This window comes from Triplophysa rosa, linkage group LG20 (assembly GCF_024868665.1).
Source record: "Triplophysa rosa linkage group LG20, Trosa_1v2, whole genome shotgun sequence".
NCBI classification, from domain to species: Eukaryota; Metazoa; Chordata; class Actinopteri; order Cypriniformes; family Nemacheilidae; genus Triplophysa; species Triplophysa rosa.
In genome coordinates, this window is record NC_079909.1 from 8191878 (window position 1) to 8218164 (window position 26287).

General features: G+C 37.2%; 2 protein-coding genes and 1 long non-coding RNA gene across 7 annotated transcripts in view; all 3 read right to left on the bottom strand.

Moving 5' to 3' along the window:
* Positions 1-3354: 3354 nt before the first annotated feature.
* On the bottom strand, positions 3355-6051 carry LOC130571519 (uncharacterized). Of its 2 annotated transcripts, XR_008965099.1 has the most exons (4): positions 5792-6051; positions 5026-5435; positions 4469-4529; positions 3355-3826 (listed from the first exon to the last, which is right to left on the bottom strand). It is a non-coding gene; the product is annotated as an uncharacterized LOC130571519 (long non-coding RNA). The 2 variants fall into 2 exon arrangements; XR_008965098.1 differs by having other exon boundaries at positions 3355-4529.
* A 736-nt stretch (positions 6052-6787) lies between these two features.
* sp2 (sp2 transcription factor) lies at positions 6788-14437 on the bottom strand. Of its 2 annotated transcripts, none has more exons than XM_057362557.1 (8): positions 14382-14437; positions 13088-13164; positions 12100-12855; positions 10757-10975; positions 10379-10664; positions 9123-9309; positions 8786-8979; positions 6788-8573 (listed from the first exon to the last, which is right to left on the bottom strand). In XM_057362557.1, the coding sequence occupies exons 1-8, from the start codon at positions 14386-14388 to the stop codon at positions 8473-8475; spliced, it is 1827 nt and encodes a 608-aa protein (XP_057218540.1). In that variant the 5' UTR covers positions 14389-14437; the 3' UTR covers positions 6788-8472. The 2 variants fall into 2 exon arrangements, with proteins under 2 accessions (XP_057218540.1, XP_057218541.1); XM_057362558.1 differs by lacking the exon at positions 14382-14437 and adding an exon at positions 14360-14377.
* Positions 14438-15502: 1065 nt separating this feature from the next.
* The window catches only part of socs7 (suppressor of cytokine signaling 7), a 13056-nt gene continuing 2271 nt past the window's right edge, over positions 15503-26287 (bottom strand). Inside the window, exons 3-10 of one of the 3 annotated variants that reach the window (XM_057362389.1) lie at positions 25983-26087; positions 19403-19534; positions 18333-18478; positions 17964-18132; positions 16926-17054; positions 16536-16671; positions 16141-16281; positions 15503-16002 (exon numbers count right to left, since the gene is read on the bottom strand). In XM_057362389.1, coding sequence (XP_057218372.1) covers positions 16161-16281; positions 16536-16671; positions 16926-17054; positions 17964-18132; positions 18333-18478; positions 19403-19534; positions 25983-26087 — 938 coding nt within the window. In that variant the 3' untranslated portion in view covers positions 15503-16002; positions 16141-16160. Of the gene's footprint in view, positions 16025-16140; positions 16282-16535; positions 16672-16925; positions 17055-17963; positions 18133-18332; positions 18479-19402; positions 19535-25982; positions 26088-26287 lie in introns of all 3 variants that reach the window. The other 2 variants (XM_057362388.1, XM_057362390.1) reach the window with 2 other exon arrangements.

A 26287-nucleotide genomic window follows, 5' to 3' on the forward strand; every position in this document is an offset into this window, starting at 1 on the left:
ATGTTGACAAAATGTTTATATGGTCTACGCTTTGGATAAAAGCGTCTGCCAAATGAATAAATGTGAATGTTATAATATAGTCTACAGTACCTGCTATGCATATATCTGTGAATTGCAAAATATCTGAAAAATTGCAAGTGGTACTCGCTGCAGAGCCAAGGGGGTGGAGCAAAGCTCAAGCTCCCCCTCGCTGGACCCAGTGGGCGGAGCTTGAGCTATCCACGCGTAGGTACAGTCCGAACTCATACAGTTTGTTTCGTGTATATTAAAGATTAACTGAACTTTGAGACATTTATAAAATCTTTCCATAGACTTAAACCGCTGTCTCGACCTAAATGCTAATATTTGTTGTTATTTTTGACTACCTAACATTTTTCATGATGATTTTTTAGCACGTCAGACGTGTTTCTGTGACAAACGGTATTACGTGAACACCTAATAAAAATATTTAATGCCCAAACTATGTATGTTTTCTTACAACTGTTGAAACTTTGTATCCATCTCAGAAAATGAAATGTCATAATATTTTCTTCTTAATAGGATGAATCCTTTCGTTATTTTCCTTCATTTTTAATTAGCTTTTTATAAAAGCATCTAAACTTTATGATGTAAATTACTACACTTAGTAGGCAATGTGAAAGGTTACTATCTCTTTCCTTCTTTTTTCCATCGCATTAACGTGTGGTTTACATGTGAATTAAAATAATTGGATTAATTCGTGTAATAAAGTTCGAGCTAGGTTACCGTATCTGTCCTTTTTTTATTCGTATATGAACGCACGTACTACAAAAATCTTGTAAATATAATAATTTGAATGGAATTATATTACTGTAGACAAGACAAAGAAGAGTACAGAGATAGGATGGAAGTTTACCTAACATTGCTTTATAGATAAAAATGTACCAGTGCTGTTTTCTACCTATAGCTAAGGATGTCCAACCCACCATATCATATAAAATGCAATGATGAGTATGGGATTTTGCATTTGTAATAAAACGTAGTGAAGCATGGTATACCGAATCAAGGCTTGTTAAGATGGAAGAGGCCGCATGCATCACCATAATCAAGCACAGTTAGGAAAGTAGCTTCTACAAGTTTCTTTTTGGCATTAAAAGTAAAATTAAATTTATTTCTAAAATAAAAGCCAAGTTTTAGTTTGATCTTAGATTAGCAATAGGTACATTGAACAAAAGCTTATCATCAATCCAAATGTGCAAGTACTTGTAAAAAGGTACTCTTTCAATAATCTTTCCATCAGATTTAAAAATAGTAAGATTATCAAGTACTTGTGCCTGAGCTTTTGAAAAAAACATAACCTTTGTTTTCTGTGAATTTAAAACTTTAAAATTTAATTTTAAACTAACCAGAGCATCTTCCAGTAACTGAAATGCAATTTGAAGCTCTTTCACCGCCTGTATTATAGATGGAGCAAGTGTATAAATAATGATATAATCAGCATAAAAGTGTTTTTGTGCTTGAATGTCCTTACCCAAATCATTTATATAAATAGAAAACAAAATACAGTAGGTCCCAAAATGGAACCCTGGGGGACCCCTTTAGATATACAGTATCAAGAAAATCAGATTTGAGATCCTCCTCATGAACACACTGAGTCCGAGGTCCAAACCAGCACTGCTAAATTTGTTTAGCAGTAATTCATGATTTACTGAATCAAATGCCTTAGACATATACACAAATAAGGCAGCGCAGTGCTGTTTTTTATCCAGGGCACCAATAATATCATTTACCACTACCGTATAGCCATAATGGTACTAAAACCAGATTGAAAAGAGTTCAAAATGTTATTATCAAATAAAAACAGTTTTAACTACAGATTTACCTGAGATTCAAGAATCTTGGCCAAAATTGAAAGTTTGGAGATGGGACGATAGTTGTTCATGTCTGAGGGATCACCACCTTTAAATAATGGAAGAACATAAGCAGCTTTCCAAATTTTAGGTAAAGAATTCGATAAAAGACTTAGATTAACAATATGAGTAACTGGCTCAGCAATAACATCTGCTGCCACCTTTAAAAGATAAGGGTCTAAGTTATCTGGGCCGCCTACAGATGTTTTGCTATCAATGCCTTTCAACACTTTACAAATTTGATTTACTAAGACAGGTTTAAAAACAAAAACATCCAGATTTCCAGTCGCTGGTGTAATTACAGAACATGGTACAGTTGTATTTGCATTTAAACTGTCAAATACAGACCCAGCATGTATAAAGTGTTTATTTAACTGGTTGATCATGGTAACTTTATTGTTTATTTTATCTAGGTCAACCTGAGTATATTCTGGAAGGTTAGGGGCTACATGAGTCCCTGACATGGATTTAATTAATTTCCAAAATTTTGAGGGGTTATTTAAATTCTCTGTGACTGACTTTAAATAAAACTCTAAAAAGAGTCATTTAACTCATGTAAAATATCTGAAACAGTTTTGAACGCATCCCTTGTAGCGGACGGAAGTCTATAACAGCCAACCACAGTGATATTAGAGACTTTCGAAACACCCACTTTGATGGCCAAAACCTCAAACTGTTTAGCTTAGTAATTGACAAAGTTACAGAGCTAACAAATTTAGATTTAACATAAATGGCCACCCCACCTCCTTTGGCCACTCGATCAGTTCTGTAGACTTTATATAAATTAAATAATCAGTAATCGATTTCTTAAGCCAGGTTTCAGAAAGAACAATTATATCAGCGTTTGTCGTATTTACCCAAATCTTAATCATATCCAGTTTAGGAACCAAATTTCTAACATTTAAATGTATAAACACAAGACCTGTTCTACTTTTAAAATACCTTTAAAGAAGGGAGTGGGTAAGCAATGCATAGATGTAATAATAGGCCCAGGATTTGGCTGAACATTTCCAGATAACATCAATAAGAGCATTATCATACATCGTAAGCAATGATTTATCATGACCCCCATCACCGGCAAACTGAAAAATAGAGTCCTCTGTGCCGATAAAATAGTCATTTAACACCATAAGAAGATACAAAATCTCATTTACATATACTATATCCAGTCAAATATATAACCAGTCAAAGCAAAGTAGTCTGAAACCGGCCTTGTGATTTGCCAGGATGAACATGGTAACACGTGCTCAGGGACTAGTAAGGCATCCAATCCACCGACATTTGGGAGTTGTATAATTTAATAGTCACATATTCCACTGTCCTTCAGGTGTTGCTGGATTTATTTGTTTCTATTAACCTTACATAGCAAATTGTGCATCTAACACCAAATAAATATGTACATAAAATCGAATTAATATAATACAAAATATATGAAAATATAAATATATTTCAAGAACACAACACTTCTTTTCACACAGAATTTTAATGTTATTTTACAAAAACAAAATGAAATTTACATACAATATTTACATTTATAATATTTACGACATCCCACAATATTCACAAGTCAGGGTTGAAGAAATAGGACACAAGGATATTTCTTTTGTCTCGTATTTCCTGCAAATTCCATGTCCTCTAGTCTCTGAAAAGTGAATAAGAAAGGAGCCCGGATTTCTTCTTCATCCATGTCACCTTCATATAATGTGTTTATAAATAAGTCAAAAATTGTGATAGCCAACAAGGCATCATCCTCCTTCATTCTTAAAATCTTTGGCAGTTCAATCTTAGGTATACAGTATATAAACATACAATAGTCACGCAATACATAAAGATGTCCTCTACATACAGATATTCTTGGTGTTTGGGTAATCTCCATGACATCTGACTCAGGTGGAATGACTTCTGTTTCATCTGGTTTTGCTAGTTTTCTTTCTTGGGCAACTGGCTGTGGGATTTGACTGTGGAACGTGACAGACATTACAATGTTTTTAGGTGTGCATTATTTTATTTTTATATACTGCATGCATACTGGAAATGCACATTATGGAGGTTTTAACCAAAAATATAGTTATCATCTGACCTTGTCAGAGGAAATGCCTGAATTAACTGATAGCACTACCACTTTCTGATTGTATGTCAGACTGATTAAAGATAGCAACTGAAAATCTGAATCATTTTTTTATTCTTTTGATGGTGTTCTCAGTCCTTCTTGCTTAACAAATAACCATAAATGGATGCAAACTTACCAAAGCAAAATCAAATGGCCTTGAGAGCATAACAGAGTGCATACAGAAATACGAAACCAAAACTATATTAAGAAATGTTTGTGGTTAGCACACAACAAGACAACTGTACAGCAATTATAAGACCACTTACCATCAATATGAATACCCACAATTAATTCCTAGCAACTGAAGTGATGCACAAATAAATACAGAATGTAGCTGTCAAGTAGGCCTACGGTAATGACTTTTTGTTCAATGTTTAGGCAAACCTTTATGTTTGCTCATAGTTTTGTTAAAAAATATGTACTGTATTCTTTCATAACTCTCCACTACAGATATTAAAGAGGTACATGCAAAGAAGTTAAAAAGCTGTACCTCAAAATCTGTCAGTACAGACATGTTCCAATGGCCTGGAGAAATGGAATTCACCAATTTTCTAAAGAAATACAACAAAACAATACACAGATTAAATAACAATATGGGCATTCAAATCCAAATAAAGACATAATTGATCATATTGCAATAAAAATGTTATGGTTTTAAAGAGAACTTCCCCTTCTTATGTTAGAGCCAGTGGCTTAGTTTCACTATGACTGAATTATACAATACTGAAAATCACAGCTGGCTGAAAAAAAGTATGATCTCAAAAAGATCTGCCATACATTTCATAATGCATGACACAGTTCAGTTCATGAAATCACAGAAGTATTGTTCCATCACTCCTCACACCTGTAAAAAAATAATTTTGTAGCTAGTTCATTTAAAAATAAATAAATACAGGATAAAACAAGGTGGTTTTCATAAGAACACAGACATTAATTTGTGTTAGTATAAACTCCAAACATGTGCATATTATTAGAGTGAATTCAGATGTCATTTTCGGTTTTAATGCATTTACATTACAGGTGTTGTTTTGCTAAAATTTCAGTTACCTTTTGCCAGTGTCTTTTGTTAATATGAACCAGCAAGTTCCTTTGATACATCTGAATTCCAAAGTGTGTGCAAGTCACCCTGATTTGTTGCCGGACACGTAATATTTTTAGAGGTGGTGCTGCAGATGCTGGCGATGGAGGTGGTGCTGCTGATGCTATAGGGAAGGAGGTGGTGCTGCTGATGCTATAGGGATGGAGGTGGTGCTGCTGATGCTATAGGGAAGGAGGTGGTGCTGCTGATGCTATAGGGATGGAGGTGGTGCTGCTGGCAATGGAGGCTGTCCGGATGTTTTTACAGGTTTTAAAATGTTTAATAATACCATCCCATCTGATTACTGTTGAAGTGCAATAGCAGCAGTGAAAATGTGGTGATGGTCTGCAGTTTAGACCAGACTTGATGATGGTCAAATCTAAAATGTAAAAAGAATAAATTAGCACAATTGTCTTGTTTACAACAACAATGTTTATAGTGCATTGCGGTTTAGTGCAAAAGAGGTTTTGTGGTGAAATGCCTTGCTCTAAAGCACAACATAAGCTAAAATAGTCTAGGGTATTTATAGAGTTATTCATGAATTTTACAATGATTTAAACTATATGTAATGTAATGTACTGTAGTGCATAGTCTATAACAACAACAACAAGTGTTTGAACCCCTGATATTCCGACTTCTCAACGGTTTTGCAACACAAGAAAATGTTAAATGATCAATATTTTTATTAAGTATTATAAGAAGAAGGTAGTATAATTAAATCATTCACACACATACCTTCTTGTTGAACTGCATTTTGCATGTGATTAGCTACATGATTTTGGAGCTCGTGTAAATGGTTAAACACCAATTTACAGTAGGCAGTAGGCACAGTGGTATTTTATGCAGCACACTGTGCATCTCTCAATAGACAGCAGGGGATCTTGTCCTCGAATAAGTACTGTCTGATGCGTCTGTGAAGGTTAAACAAACATTTAAATAAATAAATAAATACAAACTATGATTCAAAATACACGGTGGTGTGTATTTGGTTTCGTTTTCGCCGCATACCCGTGTTTACAGCGGAAGTTCGAGGCGGCTGAGCGTTATAACCAAACGTTATTATCCCCCCACGAGAAAGTAAACGCTTGTCAATTATGCCCTGAATCCAGACTCTTTCTACGCAGCAAAGCGGAGTAGCAGAGTTTTGTATTACCAGGCTAACTCTAAGCTCCTGAAACCACAAACAATTCCTTGTGAATCGGCGAATAAAGTTCATTCTGATATAGACCACTTCACAAGATGTAAACACTTCCAGAAGCACTTATTTTACATTTTGATGTAGTTCAAATGTTTTGTTAGTTAATTTCCTAAATCACAACTAATAAGCTCTCCCTATTCATAAACATTTACTCGTTAACATCGCTTTATAAGAATGATCTTGCTTGTTCTATAAACACCATGCACTGTAGGCCTACTGCGTTTTTCTCCTGTAACGCTGCTTTGGAACAATGCACATTGTGAAAAGCACTATATAAATGAAACAGAATAGTTGTATTTTGTTCAACAGTTGTGTAGTGTTAATAAACTGAAACAAGAATTTCTTCTGGACCAGCGGTGTTTATGTTTTACAAAGTGGACTATAGCAAACTTTGGTTCCAATGGTTTTACTATACAAAAACCAAATAGTTAACCCATGCTTTATTTTTAAAATGGTAGTCCATACTGGTACACTATTTTAAAGAGAATGTTCAGTTTTGTTCACATCAAAAACAAAGAAACACTGATGGCTGACTGTTTTGTGTTACGCTTTATTAGGTGAGTGGAAGAGGTGGTCTGGCTGTAGAAAAAGATAGCAAGTTCTCTGGTCTAAGCTCCTTAATACAAGTAATACAAACACAGGTTTATCTACCAATTTTCAAAGCCGGGGCTCTTTAAATGCGATGTATATCAAGGATAGATAAAGAACTTTAATTCTGTCAAATCAAATGCAGGTACATGAACCAAGTAATTAAATTATCCACTCAGTGAAAATCCTGAATTTGGTCAGTGCGCATAAATTGGCATTTCTTAACACTTTATAAATTAGACACAAAAATAAAGCAGGTCTACAAATGCAGTTCTCTGGAAAAGGACAAATCTCTTTAAATATGGCGTGCTGCAGACTAAGGCAACTTTTAGTCAATAAAAAGGGTAATCTATTAGTCTTGCGTATTATAGGAATGAAAATATACAATGTTGTTTTCCTTCTCATTTACACTGTACACAGCCCACATCATATGCTTGGCAACACCAGTCAATACACATTTGTGTAACAATTATCCTACATTTTACACTCAAAACACAATAGTATGAATTCAGACACTATACAAACATACATGAGCACAGATATTTTTTCTTTGTAAGGCCTCTTTTTAGAGAGCTTGGACACAAAAACAAATGGAATGACTACATAGAACTATAAATCGATCAATCTGTAACTGGCGTACCTGTATTGAAGATTAAATAAAAACATTCTCACTGGTTTTCATTTTAATGATCTTCATCTCCATGGAAATGCCTTCCTGCGTTGAGTTTACATCTGAAAACATTTTTGATTATACATTTTGCATGACACATCAGCAATATCTATACAAAGACAAACACAGCATATGTGCACTGATATTGGTTTAATAAGTTTTTCTCTTAATAACTTATTCCTCATTTTGTATAGTTAATAAACAGGTGGCCATCTTAACACCTGTTGATATTTACCTTATCTCCTCTGTACACAAGACATGATTGTCTAACCATGGAAATGTAAAAGCCAAAACATTTTTTTTACTTTCAAAGCATCACTAATATTAAAAGAACAATCAACTGAACTTTAAGCAACCAAGCAACTTTTAAGCTTTCCATTTAAAACATGACTTGTTATAAGCCATTAAACAACAGAAATTCCAGGAGAATGGGTTAAAGAGTTTGCCCAAAGCATTACTTTTGTAATCAAATGTGCCGATATATGTACATGTATGTTTGTATGTATGAAAACAAACATTTACACAATAAAAGCCAGAAAACCCTGTCCAATAGCTGCTACACATCATATGGGGGGCATGATCTCTTAAAATAAAAAGATGTAAAAAATTGTAATTAGGGAAGAGAAGAAAAGAATCTCCTATTTTTGACTGGAGTGCCTGTTAGTGGCGGAATTCATCATGAAAAGACATCCTCTCCAACTGCTTATAACCATGTTAATGAATCTCAGATGAGGACAACGCTTTAGGCCTTACTGAACCTTTGGGCCTGCCAGCCTTCCTCTGACAATGAGGATGAGTTAATAGGGACAGCAGGAGTGTAATCAAGCCTGAAAGGCTGGTATGAACAGGTGACTATCCAGGGCCACATTGTACACATGAAGTGGGGTTGACCTTCTATCCTTCAAGCCCTGGGACGAGCGTTTTCCTTTAGTATCCCCAAAAGTTCTTGAAACACATTATTCACATGTTCTTTGTGTTGATATGTGTTTTGTAATGCTTCGTGAGATGGTCACTCCGCATGAAACGTTTCTGACACTTATTGCACTCAAATCGTTTGTCTCCTGAAAACAGACACAAAACACACACAAGTGAGAACTTCACATTCAGAAAATCAACCGATTTCAAAATAATACTAAAACTAAATACTATAACTAAAAAATTAGAGCAACCAAGTTCAAAACCTAAAAATAAAAATTAATCTTAAATTGAAACATGGATGCATTACAATAACCACAAAGGTGTTATAATTTGTGTGTGGGTACATTTGACGGACCTGTGTGTGTCCTAGCGTGTCGCTGCAGTTCATCGCTGCGTGTGAATCGTTTTCCGCAGAAAACCCAGCTGCACACGAAGGGTCTTTCTCCCGTGTGCAGACGGACATGAGCTCGGAGCAGGGAGGTCTTTCGGAAGGTCTTTTCACAGCCTGCAATGTGGCAGATGTGTTTTCTTTTCCCCACCTCGCCTGGCCTGTAGCACAAAAGGACCACATGTTAATGTTTTCTTGACAACACACATGCAGTATATGATACGATTACCATGATAATGTGATGGAAGAAATTGTCATTGTTAAACTCCAGTCCATTGCTAAAGGTATTGGTGGACTTTCCCACCTCTTTTCTGCATCTTTGCAGTTTGGGCAGGTGCAGGCCATGCGTCGTTTCTTCTCCCCTGGCTGACTCTGCAGTTCCAGTGCGAGTGTCTGTGTTGGCTCTATCTGCATTGTTTGTGTTTGTGTCTGAACACTTCCCAGCTGTAGACCCCCACCTGGAACTGTCTGCACTGTCAGATGCTGCTGGCCTACAAAACGCAGTCAATCAAAATGCACATTAACAATCTCTACAGCATGCTTTATTCTAACAGTTGGGTTTACATCAGTTTATGGTGAGGATTTCAATATGCTTAACTGCACTAATTAAAACATTTTAAGGCTACTACCTAATGATATTAAAAGGATAGTTCACACAGAAATGAAAATTCCATCATCATTTACTCATACAATTACTCAACAATCGGGGGGTCAGTAAATGATGACGGAATTTTCATTTTTGGGTGAACTATCCTTTTAAGTATTCGCAGATGATATGTAGCCTTAAGGAAATCTATAAACAAGTGTGACTCAAAATATTGACAAAATTCACATTCAGAAGATACAAGCATTCAATAGAAGGTCTCTTACTTAAACCAAAATCAACAACTTTTATGACACTACTCTGCACTTGAGCTTCTCGTCAGATTTTTCTGACCAATCAAAAGTCTTTTAGAACCAAGAGACACCATCTTTAAAGGGCAGGAGCCACTCAATGTCACACCCTAATTTCCTTTTTCTGAGAAAATCAATGCATCAAACAAAGCTGCATAAAATCATTTTTTGCTTATTCCCATAACATACAATTAAATAATATGCCTGGCACCTACTTTTTTGTTCAATGGAATAAGAAAGTCATACAGGTTTGGAATAACATGGCAGTGATAAATGACAACATTACTGTTGGTTGGACTTCTTCTTTAATAGACAGAGCAAATAGCTCGGGGTTTATTTGAAGACTGATTGTTTAAGGGGCCATTCAGACAGAACACGTCTCTGCATCTAAAAACGTGAGACGCAGCGCTCAGATATGTTTTTTTTTTTTTAAGTGCAGCCTAGAATGCCGCCTCCGCCATGTTGCCGTCAAATAAAACAGGCATCTTAAAAATGCGGCGCTCGTGTGCTTCAAAAGACGCGAGACGTGAGCGTAACAGTCATGCATGTCCGTCAAAAGTGTGTTTACATAGAAAAGCAATGGGAAAGTAGCGCATTGGAATGGAAAAATGCGTTCTTGTCTGAATGGCCCCTAAATGTGTAAAGTACACGCACTAACTCACTTACCCCCAGCGTTGGTGATAGTCACAGGAACACCCTGCACCTGGACACCATTAATATTAATGGTCTGAACAGCCTGAGCAGCAGACGCTAGCTGAGCTGCATTCAACGTTATTAGACCTCCTCCAGCCGGGGCAATCTTAGGGAGCATCCTCTCTTTCCGTGTCCCTGTTTGAGCCTTCTTCGTAACCACTGCAGGTATGGGGTTGCTGGTGGGTGTGGTCGGCGTGGTAACTGTGGTCTCCTGGATCTGTACAGCCTGCCACTCACCTGAGGCTGTTTTAATTAGCACCTGGAAGAGATACAGATCAACAGAAATGAATCCCAGGTTATTGATTAAAACTGCCACTGCCAGCATGTATAAATTAAGGTTTTCAGCCGTACCTGTGTGGGTTCTTGGGAGGACACCTGCACACTGGGTGTGACGGTTGGTTTATGTGGTACAGGTGGAAGTGTGGCAGAAGCAGCCTGTACCACTTTTAGAGCCTGTGAAGGAATCTGAACAACCTGTTGATCCGATTTCTGCTGAACCAACTGAACCTGCTGCACCACAGCAGGCTGATTCCCTCCTGGACTCTGTACGATCAGGAGATTGTTCCCTGCCTGAAACCAGAAATGTTGACAAACATACAGAATTAACAAATAGAGCTACCTATTATCAAACAAATATATGCAAGAAAATAAAATGATTTTTTTTCTGGTTTGGGTTCTTAATGTTGGTTAGAAAAACAGACTACTTCTATAAACAACATCATCATCATCATTTCTCAGTTCTTTCTTTTGATTTTGTGGTAAGGACGTTTTGTGAGTTTCACTCTTACTGCATACATGATTTGAAACTAATAGAGAACAAATGGTTCTTGGTAAAAAATGAAGACAGATATGATCTTGATTTTCTTTTGTGCTTATAACATACCTCAATAGCCACATACCAGAACAATTTCAACGGCAGCAGCCATTTTGATGTAAACATTTTACATAGAGTGCAGCAATTGCACTGCGTTACTTAAAGGGGTCATATGGCGAGAATACGTGTTTTTCTGTGTCTTTGGTGTGTTATATGTTGCCCATGCATGTATTAGACACGAACAACTGCAAAAATTAAAGTGTCAGAACAAAAGATGCATTCTATCTAAAAGCGAATGCTCACCCAGACCTGCCTGAAATGCCTCGTGTAACCACACCCCCACAAATCTACGTCCATCCGTGGTATGATTTGACTAAGACCGCCCAAATGTATACGTAAGTAAGGTGGGCGTACCTGTCAGTACAATTGCTTTAGAACTTGATGTTCCAAATACGGGAAGAGGCGTTACATTTCCGTCACACGCTTGCAGTATTCCACCAATCACCACTCACTGGTAAACTGGCCAATCATTGCACACCTCGCTTTTCAGAGCGATAAGCTTTGTAAAAAATTTGCGCGTTTCAGAGAGGCGGGGCAAAGAGGAGACACAAACATGCACGGTATGTGGAAAATACAGCATTTTTTAACCTTAAATCGTGTATACACATTGCATTACATCTAAAACAAACAATAATATTTGTTTTAGCCGTGTCATATAACCCCTTTAAAGAGATCACGTCTGATCGAATTTGGTGTTTTTTACGATATCCAGTAATCCAGCAACTCACTGTGTAAAAAATTCGATCCTATGCTGTTATACTGGTACACTGAAGGTTTTAAAAATGCAAAAGCAGCAGAATTACAACAAAAACGCTCATACCTGAATTATATTGTCAGCTGTGGTCTCTATTACCAACGCTTCAACCTGCTCAGCCACAGGTGACGGTGAGGCTGGTTGAGGGACATGGGTGGGTGGGGCCACAGCCAATTGTCTCTTCCTTCCCCTCTTGCCCTTCACTGGAGCCGCTGCAGTCTCTGTAACAACATGAGCTCCTCCCACATCACTCGTGGCAACATTGAGAGGCAGCGTGAGTCCACTAGGAAGTCGTACAACGTTGATATTTACATTGGCGTTATTCTGCCGACGCTTTTGCGAGGATGGCTTGATCGCCACAGTCTTCTGCTGGGGTGCTGGTGCCAAAGGTGGCGGGGCAGGTGTGGAAGCCTGAACGGTCATAGGTGATGTAATAATAGCCTGGTTGGTTCCGGGGATGATCTGGATCTGTCCTCCCTGAGGCACCATCTGAATAGTTTGAGACCCCTGGAACTGAGGGATCACTTGGTACTGGATGTTGGCAGTGGATGTGCCTGCTGGACGTGAAGGACTCTGAATAGTAAAAACAATGGGGCTGGCTCCTGAGGACCCAAGGCCTGCGGGCAGCTGGATAACGTTCCCTTTTGCAGAGAGGAACCCAAGGTTTTTGGGTGGAGCCGGAGCAATAGGGGCGGGCTTGATGGGATGCAGACGGCGTGTGGTTGGCTGAGCAGATGGTGTGCTGACCGGGGCTTGAGCAGCAGGGGGCCCGATTTTACTGCAAGTAGCTGCCAGAAGGGCCAGTGGGGAGGGCTGAGAATCCTACAATAATTAGAAAAATATTTTTGTCAATGTCGAAGTTCATTTTTAGCCTCATTTCGGATATAGTGCAAAAAATAACAGGTAGGTCAACAATATCAGTTATATACTATAGATCATTATACGAGTATACCAGAACACGCCACATAATACCATGACACCATAAAAAAGGTAATTTATACATAGCTTAAACTTTCAGATTCATGCTCGTCTAGAAGGATCAAAAGGATTTTACTTGAGAAGTGGTGGTGGAGGGCTGAAGATATTCACTTGGGCTGACTGCGACAGTGGCGGCCATACTGTCCTTTTGATCTGTGAAAGTAAAGTGAATTGATTCATGTGAAGAAAACCTATTAACTACAAACAGTTATGAAGTTGGAACTTTTTGCGCATGTAACACACTTTGAAAGCCTGGAATGACCTGAGTTTAATTACCAAAGTCCAAAGAAACCTTACAGAACCGTAAAAACACAAGACGTTTGAGTAACTGTGAAGAATTTAGAAACGTCATGCACGTATGACAGCGCATCTGAGGAGGCGTTACCTGTGCGAGACTAAACATTAGAGAGGAGTTATTTACTGGGTGGGACATTCGCAGGCAGGCTTTAGAGTAAATCCACCAATAGCACACTGTAGCACTATACAATTAAATGCTCTACTATATATACTTTAGTAAACACTCAGCACTGCCCCCACTGACCCAACGGGTACAAGGACCTCAGATCCCAACCCAAATAAACACTTGATGTTACGATGTTTGCCAGTTGGCTGACAGCTAGCAAAACGCACTGCGTATGGCGGTAGATTTATTTAAATTCAGCTGGTAAGCTTCATAGCAAGTGTAGGGTTAAAATATGATACAAATATACTACAGTGATCACTTTACCAATAAATTCAACAGTTTGCAACTTTACTTGATTTGAAACTTGCCCTCGTTACCAGCTAACGTTAATAAGATTATAAAAAATCACACATCGGAACCACTAAGAAATAGAGCTTGGGTAAAGCAGCATTTCGGGTAAATTTCAAGTTTGGAACAATTTTCCGCCTACATAAAATCAAACTAACAGTTACATTAAAGCTACAGCTGCTAACGTTAGCAGGCTAAAAACCTCAGACGCCTGCAAGTGGTTTAGCTAAGCTACATTAGTGCTTCAAAACATCTGTGCAATTCGGTATTAAAATGTTTTAATAACCTTTCTACGTGTTTACGCATTTTAAGGGACATGCAAAACGCTTTGAGGGGAGTGTGCATGAGGAATAAGCGACCAGAGACAGTCGTAGTGCGCTATAGGAGGAAACTGTTGGCTTAGCATGCTAAAGTGCTAACTAGCCAGATAAACTCTTCGCTGCGGAAAAACTGCCTGATTACGGAAGTGCATTTGATATAAACGCAGTACTACGCTTGCTTTGTAAAACACATAGGTACAAGATAGGACATAAAATACAATTCGCTTTAGTCGCCGGATGAAATGTTTTTAAAAAAGTAACATAGTAATATAAACACCAATGTTATAATTCCTACCCACCGCTCATGACGACATTCACTCTCCTTAAAGCCTTGAAGAGCCCACACGAGATACCGCCCTACCCGCAACCCCTGGCCAATCTGCTTACACGTCAATCACCGCGAGATAACAATCGTGACCAATCAGAGAGAAACATTGGTTTGACCGACGTTTATTCTGACCAGTGATATGTGGTTAGCTGTCGATGACGGTTGAAGGATATATATTCGACCAATAGGTTGTCGAATATTCAGAGAAAGGCGGGCATTACGAGACAATCAAAATTATGAACTGAACCAATTATGCGGAGCCTTGAATTTCACTGACGTTTAGTTCGCCCAGTTAGAAATAGATAAAACATATCAATCAAAAGTAATTGACAGCTGTTTCGATCGATCGATCGGAGTGTTTTAGTTTTCTTGTTCTGTAATAATGCAGTTTCGATATTTTCAGAATATGAATGTTATCTAACGAGTTATGCAACCTATAGTGCAACCTACACCAAAATTATATTATATATATGAAGAGTTTGCTTCCAAAACGAGATAACTAACTTTAAATTCTTCAAAAATCATGTTTTTTAATTATGTTAACATGTTTGTATTGTGTTTTATTGTGTAAGTTAGATGTATTCTTGTGTTATTATGGCTTCTGCTGTTTGATTGATATTAATTGGAATGCACAATGAAAAAACATGATTTTAGTTTTTTTTTAAACGGAGTTATCTCATTTTGGAACCAAACTCCCAATTTTTTTTGACACAATTATTACTCAAACTGATCCAAGATATTTTTATGAGAGAAGTTATGCTGCTAGTCAATAAATACGTGTTTATGATCATTCTTTTGGTAAAATAACTTTTTTTTTACTTGTTCCCTTTTTTAAATTGTGTATCAGGGTTATACACTTGTTCTGGGTCATTACCCCATTCATATTCCCTGAAATTATTGTTACATTAAAGAAAATCGTGGAATTACCATGGTACATGTTCAAAAGACAATGGTGTTAGTGATACCCCTCAATATCCAATTGTGCTGTTAGGGAACATACCTATGTGTCCAATGGAGAGTACAAATTACATTCTATAAATTGCAGTTTTAAATGAATAATATAGCAAAACCATAAAGTATACCACCACTTAATTTCATGTTTACTTTGTCTTTTACTCAAAATACAGTTTGTGTGGCCTGATCATACTGAAGGAGTTACAGAAAGAACAAATAAAGGAGTCACACACTCCACCCAGGGACAAGGGCCTGATGGGGAAAGTAAGAAGAACAAAACCAAGAGACGGATTCACAAACTGGCCAGTTTAAAAACTCCAGTGTAATATTACCAACAGATGAAGGCTTTCGCTAGTACCCCGAATCAAATGTCCTTGTACCGTTTTGTTTAACTTATTATTTTTTAAGTCCACTTTATGCCGTCCAGTGACATTTCAAGTCTTTTTAGTCATTTCAGTCTCTGGATTTATTTGCCTGCTCAACATAGACAGTATTCCAGCACTCCTCTGAACTCCCCCTGTCCGAGTTTCAGCCAAAGAGGAGGAGCCAGTCCACTGATGTTGATTGGCTGCTGCTGGAAGACTGGCAGGGAGTTGGAGCAGAGCTGTGCGCCAGGAGGTGTCCATGCGCTGGTCCATCTATTATCCACACACAGAAATCCTGACAAATGAAATCAGTTGTGTTTCATTTTAAACGTGGATAATGTTATACAGAACATTGATAAAGTTGTATGTATAACAATGATGTATAACAATCTCACTGCTTTTAGTACTTACAGTGAACACGACCGATCCGGCTATGTTTCAGATTCGGCTTCCTGTTCTACTCCTGCTGCCTGGCGCATGCCTTTGATTGACAGGTACATCTCTTCTTCTGGATCATAGTAATAAAACTTCCTTAGGTAGACGATGAGCGGCCTGGGACAGAAAAGAAGAGTTAGCCTTCATTGACATCTTGTACACAGTTTCTTTATTATAAATCGTTAACAATCATATTAGTATAGTATTTTTTATATGATTTAATACGTATTTAATATGACTATGGTATTCTTTAATATGAGTATTCAGATGTATTCATTTCATTAAATGTTTCATTTTGGAACACACCATTAGTTATCTTTTATATATCTCCTATAAATCAGCAAAACGATGTAAAGAAGAGTGAGTCATACTTGGGAAGGGGCAACTCTTGGATGTGGTCTATGCGGACGAGTTGTCGGATGCAGAAACGGCACAGATGCTGGAGTGATTTCACATTGCTGAAGCGTGATACTGGATAGAGCAGCTGCACAGGGGTCGGGGGCAGCCCTGAAACAGACACCACACATTTCATTACTCACCCATCTAACCTTTCTCTCTAAAAAGACACTGCGCTGAATGTCTGTGTATATTTTATATTATTCGTTTTATTTTTGGTTCACTACTATACTGTAAATGATTAAGCTTTGGATCAAAGCATCTGCTAAATGTAAATGTAGTGTAGCAATATATACATAAAAACATAATGTTTTTTCATACAATGCAGTGTCAGATGAACAGGATATTTGCATGAGCAGTCTTACCGGGTACACGTGAACGCAGGAAGTAGAGGAACTTCCCATTTTTAGAGTGCATGATGGCTCGCTCAATAAATTCAACTACAGAATGGCAGCGGTCCTCAAATTTAGGGTGACACCATAAACTGAAGGTTCCTAAGGAGTCAGATACAAAAATATGCATGTGTGAACTCCCCATGTGGTGCCTGGTTTATACACAAAGCAGATTCATATTCATTGGTAGCTACATATATTAATAATACAAGCATCAGCAAGTTTCAATGAGACTTCCTCATACATCAACAGAAAGTTGCTGCCAGTGTGGAGAGAGAGGACGAAAATAGAAGATTTGTTCTGTTATGAAATCGCTGCAATGCTGAACTAACATGAGAGTGACATAAATGACAGGGACACTTTACGCATTAATACATATTCAGTACGGTATCCAAAACCACTGACTCTTCACTTATTTATTATAGACGGTTTAAAGCAACATCAAATGTTAATGCGCATGCGTGCTTTTGTGGCCCAAACTTAACTTCCGGTGCACATCCTCAAAGAATAGAGTCCCTGTAGATTATTTCTGATAACAAGCAAAAGAAATAAGTAACTTACATTAGCTAGTAAGTTAAAAGTATGTCTAGCCAGTATTATTTTGGGTTACCAGAAGAACCATTACTTGGCTAAACTTAAATGCGACAAAGTTACACAACAAAATGTTTAATTAAAAAAATGATGCAAAATACAATTCAACAAATTGATTATTTAATACAATTATTATACATAAAGTATTAATATAAAACAATATTAATATAAATTAAATAGTTATATTATTAGCCACTAGCCAGACTGATCAACAAACACAAGTTAAACGGAAGTTAACTTCGGGCCAGGTGTGTGTGCCTGATGAAACCGTCTATACACTAAATAAACATGTGAATATCACATGGTTTGCTACATGCCTAAGGAGTATGGAAAAATGAATGTAACAACTAACAGCAGACTTACAGTATACTGTATATGTGTTTAAAAGACATTTTAGCTTGCTCTAATGCACATGCGTACCTCTGTAGTGCTCCATGCGCGTGTGGTGCGTGACTCCCTGCGAGCGAAAGCTGAGGCTGAGGATGTATCGCGGGTCTGAACTGTCCCTCACCAAAAATGAGCCATCTGGCTTTCCTCTCAGCTTCATTTCAGCATCCTCCCAGTTCATTGGCCCCCAATACCAGCCACACTGCACACACAAACACACAATGACCTTCCAACATTGTTGAAAAGCTGCTTATAGAGAAAACCCATAAATCCATGAAGATAACCATACAAGGCACAATCATCGTTTAAAAGGTCATAAATAAAGCAATATGCCCAATGATACTACAATCATATGACTACAATTTATTTTGTAGTTTTGGACGTTGCTCTGCTGCCTCGTACCCGCTCTAGCTCTCTCAAGCTGGCAGTGAAGCTGCTGGAATCGGCCCCTCTCAGCGGACACATAACCGGGGGCGGGGCCAATCTGGCAGGGGCTGGAGTCTCCATTGGTGATGGGGTCGAATGAGGAAGTGCCCGGAAGAAAGCATCTGAGACATAAATAGACCACAATATATATCAGCAAACATTTTTTATGATCACACTTTGTCTTAAAAAAGTGTACAATGGGGACTTTTGACTAATGATTGTTTTGAAACTTTAGTACAATACGCTAAAAGTGATACAACTTTCTGTTAAATGAATTTCACTTGAAAAGTTTGCGTATCCTTTTTTTATAATATAAATGTCAGTTTGATATAAAATGTAAATAAATGTATGCATTTTTAAGGTTTAAAGTCATAGTTCACCTACAAACGAATATTCTGTCATCACTTACCCACATGTACGGCTTTCTTCTTTTTAATGAAACACAAAAGGAGATGTTGGGCAAAATGTGGGTGACTCACAGCGTCAGTACAGAAAAAAGGTCAGCGTGTTATTCCGTGGAAGATATAAACCCATACTGGTTTAAACCACACGGAACTAAATGACGGCAGAATTTTCATTTTGAGTGAACTATCTTTTCAGATGTCCAGTTTGTTATTGGGGCCACTGTAAATGGTAGTAAATTACTATTATTGTCTTCTTATAGACAAAATAACAGTCTAAGTGCGGTGATCCTTTATATATTATATATAAATTGCATTGTTACAAAATATCTAAAACTAGAGCACAGATTATGTACTGCAGTGCGATACCATCTTTTCCACACATCCTGTCACACTACCACCAAACTGCAAAAGAGAATTGAAAAGCGAAACTGTGCGGTTGGCCAAAGCCTCTGCTGAACAAAGCGAATCATGCACAGGAGGCCTTTCACAAGAACATCACATTCACAGTTTATTCCAGTGTTTCATGGAGTAAAAGTGCTTCTGAGGGCAAACACAGGCAGGTGGGTTGGAGTCTGCACTCAGAACCAGAAAGGCTCCCTAAAACACCAGCACACAGCCCCCTCCAACGCACCCAAGTCTTACCATTGAGGCTGAGACTATGCTGGATGGTAGCGTGGAGAGGGGGAGGAGGAGGAAGAGGCAGAGGGAGAGACTGCAGGGAAGCCCCCATTACACTCACTAGGAAAGGCCCGGGCTGTGGCCCACCTATATCGTCTGGAAGAGAGCAGGAGGGAGGGATCAGAGCCAGGAGAATAAGGAGATGGAATAGATAAAGAAATGGAGCGGTACACAGGAGTAACACGTGTATAACGCGACCGATGGTGCGTTGTGACGGCTTAAAGCACATCATCAAAGCTCTGCGTGAACATTCACTGATACATATCGATCAGTTGTAAACTCACTTAAAGGAACAGTTCACTCAAAAATGAAAATACTCACCCTTGAGTTGTTCTAAATCTGTATAAATGTCTTTGTTCTGATGAACACAGAGAAAGATATTTGGAAGAATGCTTATAAACCAAACAGTTCTTGGACCCCATTGACCACCATAGTAGGAAAAATTGCTTTATAAAATTCTTTGTTTTGTTGAACACAAAATTAGATATTTTGAAGAATGTAGAAAAGGTGCCCCAGAACTGTTTGGTTATAAGCATTCTTCCAAATATCTTTCTCTGTGTTAATCAGAACAAAGACATTTACACAGATTTGGAACAACTCGAGGGTGAGTAAATAATGACAGTATTTTCATTTTTGGGTGAACTATCCCTTTAAGAACATACATACTATATATTGCTATATATAAAAAAAAAACATACACTTAAAATAACTTTAAACCTTCTTATATAAATAAATAGATAAATTAAAGATAAGGAAATAAATTCATTCCTAATATTTATTAACATAAATAATTTGTCTACAAAGTTGTATAGTTCATTACACAACATAAAAAGAATGCTGATACCAAGAGCTATGAAGAGGACACAGAACATGACTGAATTCTCAACTAATGCTATTCAGCAAACTCTTACCTTGCATGTATTACCAAATGCAGGCCGATTTCCGATTTACGTACTGTGCAAAACCACAGTAAACATGGGTATTATATATTGAAAACTAGGGCTCAATTACAATTATGTTGAATGCATTTATTAACAATGTACAGTTCTACAGCATGAAGGATAAAGGTGCCAGGCTGTATATCACATAGTGAACAGCAACATGGAAATGAAATGTGTGTATTTGTAAGAATGAGTCCATACATGCTGATGTGTGCATTCAATCACACACACTGCTGGAAAATGTATTTCTTCTAGGGGGTCAAGAAATGAGGTAGAGCAAGGATATATTGCAAACCAAATGCATATACCAACTTTAAAACTGCATGTTTTCACCTAAATTATTATTTTCAAACAAATCCTTTTTACTTCTTACTAAAATGTGTCTTTCATAAATCATCCACAATTAGAAACCAAGTCACCAGAAACATCCCTTGAATAGAGAAACAAACCATGCACGGAAGGTTCTTTAAATAATTCCCATCAATATTTTATGGGTATTCCTACAGGATGTGATTGTCTGTGTAAATAACAACGATAATAATAACAACGATAATAATAAAGATAAATAATTAAATAAAAAGTGTTTGGCTCCAGATGGCAGGATTTTGTTTTTTACAAAAAAAGTATGAAGTTAAAAACTTCTCTTAGACTTCATAGTTTTACCCTACAGTTGGTTAACTCTCTGTCTGAAATTATTTACTTTTAAGAGTTTTTCCATCTGAGCTTTGCTTTTCGATTTCAAAATGGCAGCCGCATGAATCAGCCCATGCCTGAATAATCACACATAATAAATCCTCTTCTCCCACTACACAAACAGCTTCATCACACATAACATTCAGATGGAATATCTACATCTCTAGCCACATTATTTAACCTCAAACCTAAAAATCACACTTTTACACTAAGCAAATAAACAAAATAAACGTACAACCCTGGAGAAACCCTACACACTTCACTCAAAACAAAACCGCATACATGGGTATCCACAACAAATCTTTACATAATAACGTAAAGTGATGCATCAATAATTTTTCTGCTTGCAGAATGCACTTAGAGATTCCAGAAACCATGAAAACACAAGAAAAATAGGAAGAAAAATGAAGGAATAAGCATGTTATTAGAAAGATATCTATGAAAATAGATATCATATATCTCATATTGCTGCTGCCCTTCTGAAACCTTGTAACTCCATATTTAGTGATTTTAATTTTTTGCCATAAATCATTTTTATGTTTGTCACTGGGTTCTGCAAATATCTAACAAATAAAAAGAATTGAAAAGTGCTTTTCAACTTTGACAACATAGTTTTTAATCATTTAAAAACATAGGTGTTTTTCCATTTCCTGAAAAACAGCAAATTTTGACATTTGGACGATATTGCTAAAACAAATGAAAACAAGAAATGCACAAAAATTCATTTTGTCTCCAAATATAATTCCAAATTTTGATCTCAATGCTATTTTATATATATAATATTTATATTAGTTGAACTCCCCCTATGGAAGTATTTCAATGCCATTAGTCTTTGAAGCAAAAAAGCATGTTGAATTACCACTAATCAAAAATAAAGCTGTTGCATTACCAGTCCTTGCATTTTTAGAGTCTGCAATTCAATATGGTTGTATATTTAAGCTGTGAATATTTCAAATTGAAACATTTCACGCACAATTTCACCGTTAAAAAGTTCAATAATCAAAATTCGCCTTTTAAATTTCACTTAAAAAATTCAACTTGTTATAAAATACAACCTTTAATTTTCGACAGACAATTTTCAGTCCATATTATTTCGGTTTAAAAATTCGCTTCCACAAATTCAGTGGTTCAAATTCGACTTGAAATTCAAAGTTTCACATCCGGGAATCCCAGGAGAAGCAATAGAGCGCCGATTCCGCCAATGCATGATCTCTACCTGCTGCCTGACCGCTTCACCAGCAGGTGGTGCAAGTCGCTTCTGACGAAGACCAAAGCAAGAAATGCAGATACTTTTTATACGTTTGCAGCACAGTCCACTCATCTGCTCGATTAAGTGAATTTATTTGATCTCATAGATCTCTTATGCATCATCAAGAAAAAAATAATTGTTTCTTGTACTGGCAGCTTAGCTCACCACTATCAGCCCTGGAACGGACATGGAGCACGGGGACAATTCCAGGTGGCCTGGAATCAGTGGACTATTCATACATTTATAATATTAATTTAATTATTTAAATATCCTACCCGATCTACTATTACTGCCTATCTATAGTAAGAGTTTATGTTTGTATTTGGCTTGCTATTTATACGCATTCATTACTTTTTACGTGCATATGATTACCCCTTGGTATGGTGTGGGTTAAGTCGGTATGTACATAAAAAGTGCACGCAAAACACATGCGTATCATATGCACGCAAAATATAATTTCTGTAGCTCGCCAAATGCAAACATAAAATCGTGCTTTTGATAAGCACGGTCTTAAGTCATCAAATAATGGTTTGAGTTTCGAGGATGAGAAAATTGTATGTTACAGTCAATTACTGAATCATACTGTGTTTGAATAAAATAAGCTAATTGCATGAAGCTATTTGAATGACACATGCAATGGTATCTGATTAAATGTGCCAGAAAACAAGACAACACGTTTTTAAATCATTACATTAGTTACATAACACCATCACAATAAACTTAACATTTAAATTCAAATAAAACATTTTATTTCGGTTTAAAACTAAATAGGAAAAATAGCAATAATTATACATTTTAAACAGACAATAGTAGTAGGCTAACTGAAATAGTAATGAAAACAGATGTAAGAACAAGCCATGAACAATTTTTCATCAGAACGTAAAATAATCTACAATATAAATAACAGTCTTTTCTTAAAAACGTAATTGTAAAATATTTAGTAAATGTAGGATATAAATGTAACTTAAACAAAGGAATAACTACACCACTTAAAAGAGAAATATCAATGGAAAAATTATGCCTATACTTTTCATCTGAAATCTGAGAACGCAAACAAAATAAAGCCAATTATAACCTATTGTATGAACGAATGAATAAAAAAACGAACTGAAATACTGCAACAATAATACTGCAACAATAAAGACACCTATACCTAGTTCTGGTATTATGTGAGAAATACGGGGGACATGCTAAAATTCTCATTGTGTCATTTTGTGTTTTTTGCATTCATATTTAGGGCTCTTCCGCATTTCTGTAGCCTACGGTTATTAAAAAGGTATAGGCTATACTAATCATCTGGTCTGAAGATTAAGCAACATTAAGCGTTTTAGCATGGTACACCGGCCGTGATGGCGTGGTCCGTGGACGCTAAAGGGGCATAGTAGGCCCTTAGAAAATCTTGCAAGCTTATAACGTTTTTGTTCCACTATGCCACCATACATGTTGTGGATATTCAGCTAAATGTTTAGCGTATAAGTTTAAAGAGGGTAATTTTGATAATTTAACTGAACTGTACACAAACATTTTAGACACGTACATTACGTGTTTCTCCAACGTGGTTTCAGTGTATTTCTGTGATTTAAAATGCATAAATTTAACAATATGTTGACTTATTATGTGAGCATATAGATTAAAAATTATTATAACATCTGTAGATGTTGCCAAACAGCAACATCTACAGATAGTTGTGTATATTGCCATGGAGCACTCATATTGTTTTCTGACCAGTAATTAAATATATTTTTCACTGCTCGGCCATGCAAACTGACTTGCGTTGAGGTGTATGTTAGAGAGGTCCTCGTGTGTCCCAGCGGCTTCGGGTCTAAAACATTGACAAAATATGCCTTGGGCGCAGGTCGTGTCCGATATGGCATCGGGTCTCTGGTCATTTATAATGAATGTGCTTTTACCAATCGCCCCGAAAGACACAAATTAATTACATTTTATGGTTAGGTAAACAACAAATATGTGTTACGCCAAACTTTACAAGACATAATTAGGTTAATATACCGTGAGTGATTGACATTTTAGCATTTAATGAACAGACAGCAACTCAAGCAATTAGCGTGTAGTCATACTCGCATGTTCGTGTGTGGCACATTATTGGGAAATGCACACAGCATGCAACAAAACTTTTTATCTTCGCGCGTATAGATCCATAACGCCGTGAGGTATCTTGCTTGGCTGCACAAGACGTTTCGGGTCTAGTCGGGTTCTAAAGAAAGTGCTGACTATTTTTATCTGGTCTATTTTATCTGGCCTGCTCAAGAAGTTCGCTTGGCTAAAATATCAGTTTTTCTGTCTCGTATTAACAAACGAACGTTTCCACAATTCCACAACATCCAGCATGTTCTGAGAGTCTCAAATTAAAACAAGATCATGCAAGGAAAATAAAAAGAATGTTTATTGAGATTGCAGCTACTTCATATAAACAGAAGCACATGGGAGAGTGCGCGTCAATAAGCTCCTAGTTGAGATCTCAGTTATTTGACCGCTTCAAACACAATACATGTCCTGTAAATGCTGATGATGCATAGTATTTATGTGAACACGATGTGCTGAAGTAAAAAATAACTTAATTCCTTCGAGCCAGAGCAGGAAACCTAAAATTTCTGATGTTGATGATGCATAAGAAGAGATCTATGAGATCAAATAAATTCACTTAATCGAGCAGATGAGTGGACTGTGCTGCAAACATATAAAAAGTATCTGCATTTCTTGCTTTGGTCTTCGTCAGAAGCGACTTGCACCACCTGCTGGTGAAGCGGTCAGGCAGCAGGTAGAGATCATGCATTGGCGGAATCGGCGCTCTATTGCTTCTCCTGGGATTCCCGGATGTGAAACTTTGAATTTCAAGTCGAATTTGAACCACTGAATTTGTGGAAGCGAATTTTTAAACCGAAATAATATGGACTGAAAATTGTCTGTCGAAAATTAAAAGTTGTATTTTATAACAAGTTGAATTTTTTAAGTGAAATTGAAAAGGCGAATTTTGATTATTGAACTTTTTAACGGTGAAATTGTGCGTGAAATGTTTCAATTTGAAATATTCACAGCTTAAATATACAACCATATTGAATTGCAGACTCTAAAAATGCAAGCACTGGTAATGCAACAGCTTTATTTTTGATTAGTGGTAATTCAACATGCTTTTTTGCTTCAAAGACTAATATGGCATTGAAATACTTCCATAACTCCCGCATACTCTGTCAGATGTGTTTCGCATTCTTTGTGTCAGGAGAAGTTGGATTCATTTTTGTGGATTTATATGCATAAGCTGACACAAAACTGTCAAAAACTGTCAAAGTTTATAACTCTAATTTCATCCCAATGCTTGACTGACATCTTCACATACATTTCCTACTAACCTCTAAATGGTTTGCTCACAAAACACTGGACACTATTTACACCCAATGCTCTGACTACTGACAATCGAACAGGTAGAAGCAAACCCCATGTGCAAACAGGATCATTCAAGGACGATACAGAAGATAAAAATAGCAGAATCAGGGGTAAAGGGAGTATACCAGGGAGGATGGGGGGACATTATGACAGGGATATTTGAAATGTTTAAACAGATGGAGATGTCAAAGGCAAAAAAGAAAAAAAAAGAACTGAGGGAGATCAAAGGAGGCGTGTGAACATCTGTAGTGGGGCTCACCTAGCAGACTGAGGCTCCGTCGAGGAGGAGGTGGAGGGGTGGGAGGATGAGGGGAGTTTCTCCCTCGTTGAGAGATGTCCACATCCACCAAAGACACAGTCTCTCCTGAAAGCAGAGCGATGGTGAGAACAGAACCTAATGACTGGAGTCATAAGGATGGCATTAACGACATTACTTAGCTTAATTCCAAAGATTGGCCTAAAATGAGAATAATCTCATCCAAATCATGTGTCTGTGTTATTATATTTCCCCATGCACTGTATAAGCTCATTAGCGATTTGCCGGTATTAATCGATGTGCCTTCA

Bases quoted from the DNA above. Each gene is read 5' to 3' on its own strand.
- sp2 (XM_057362557.1), bottom strand. The intron at 9,310-10,378 runs GTAAGTGAGTTA...TGCGTTTTGTAG, and splicing joins GACTATCACCAACGCTGGGG to GCCAGCAGCATCTGACAGTG. The intron at 8,574-8,785 runs GTCCGTCAAATG...GTCTGTTTTCAG, and splicing joins ACACGCTAGGACACACACAG to GAGACAAACGATTTGAGTGC.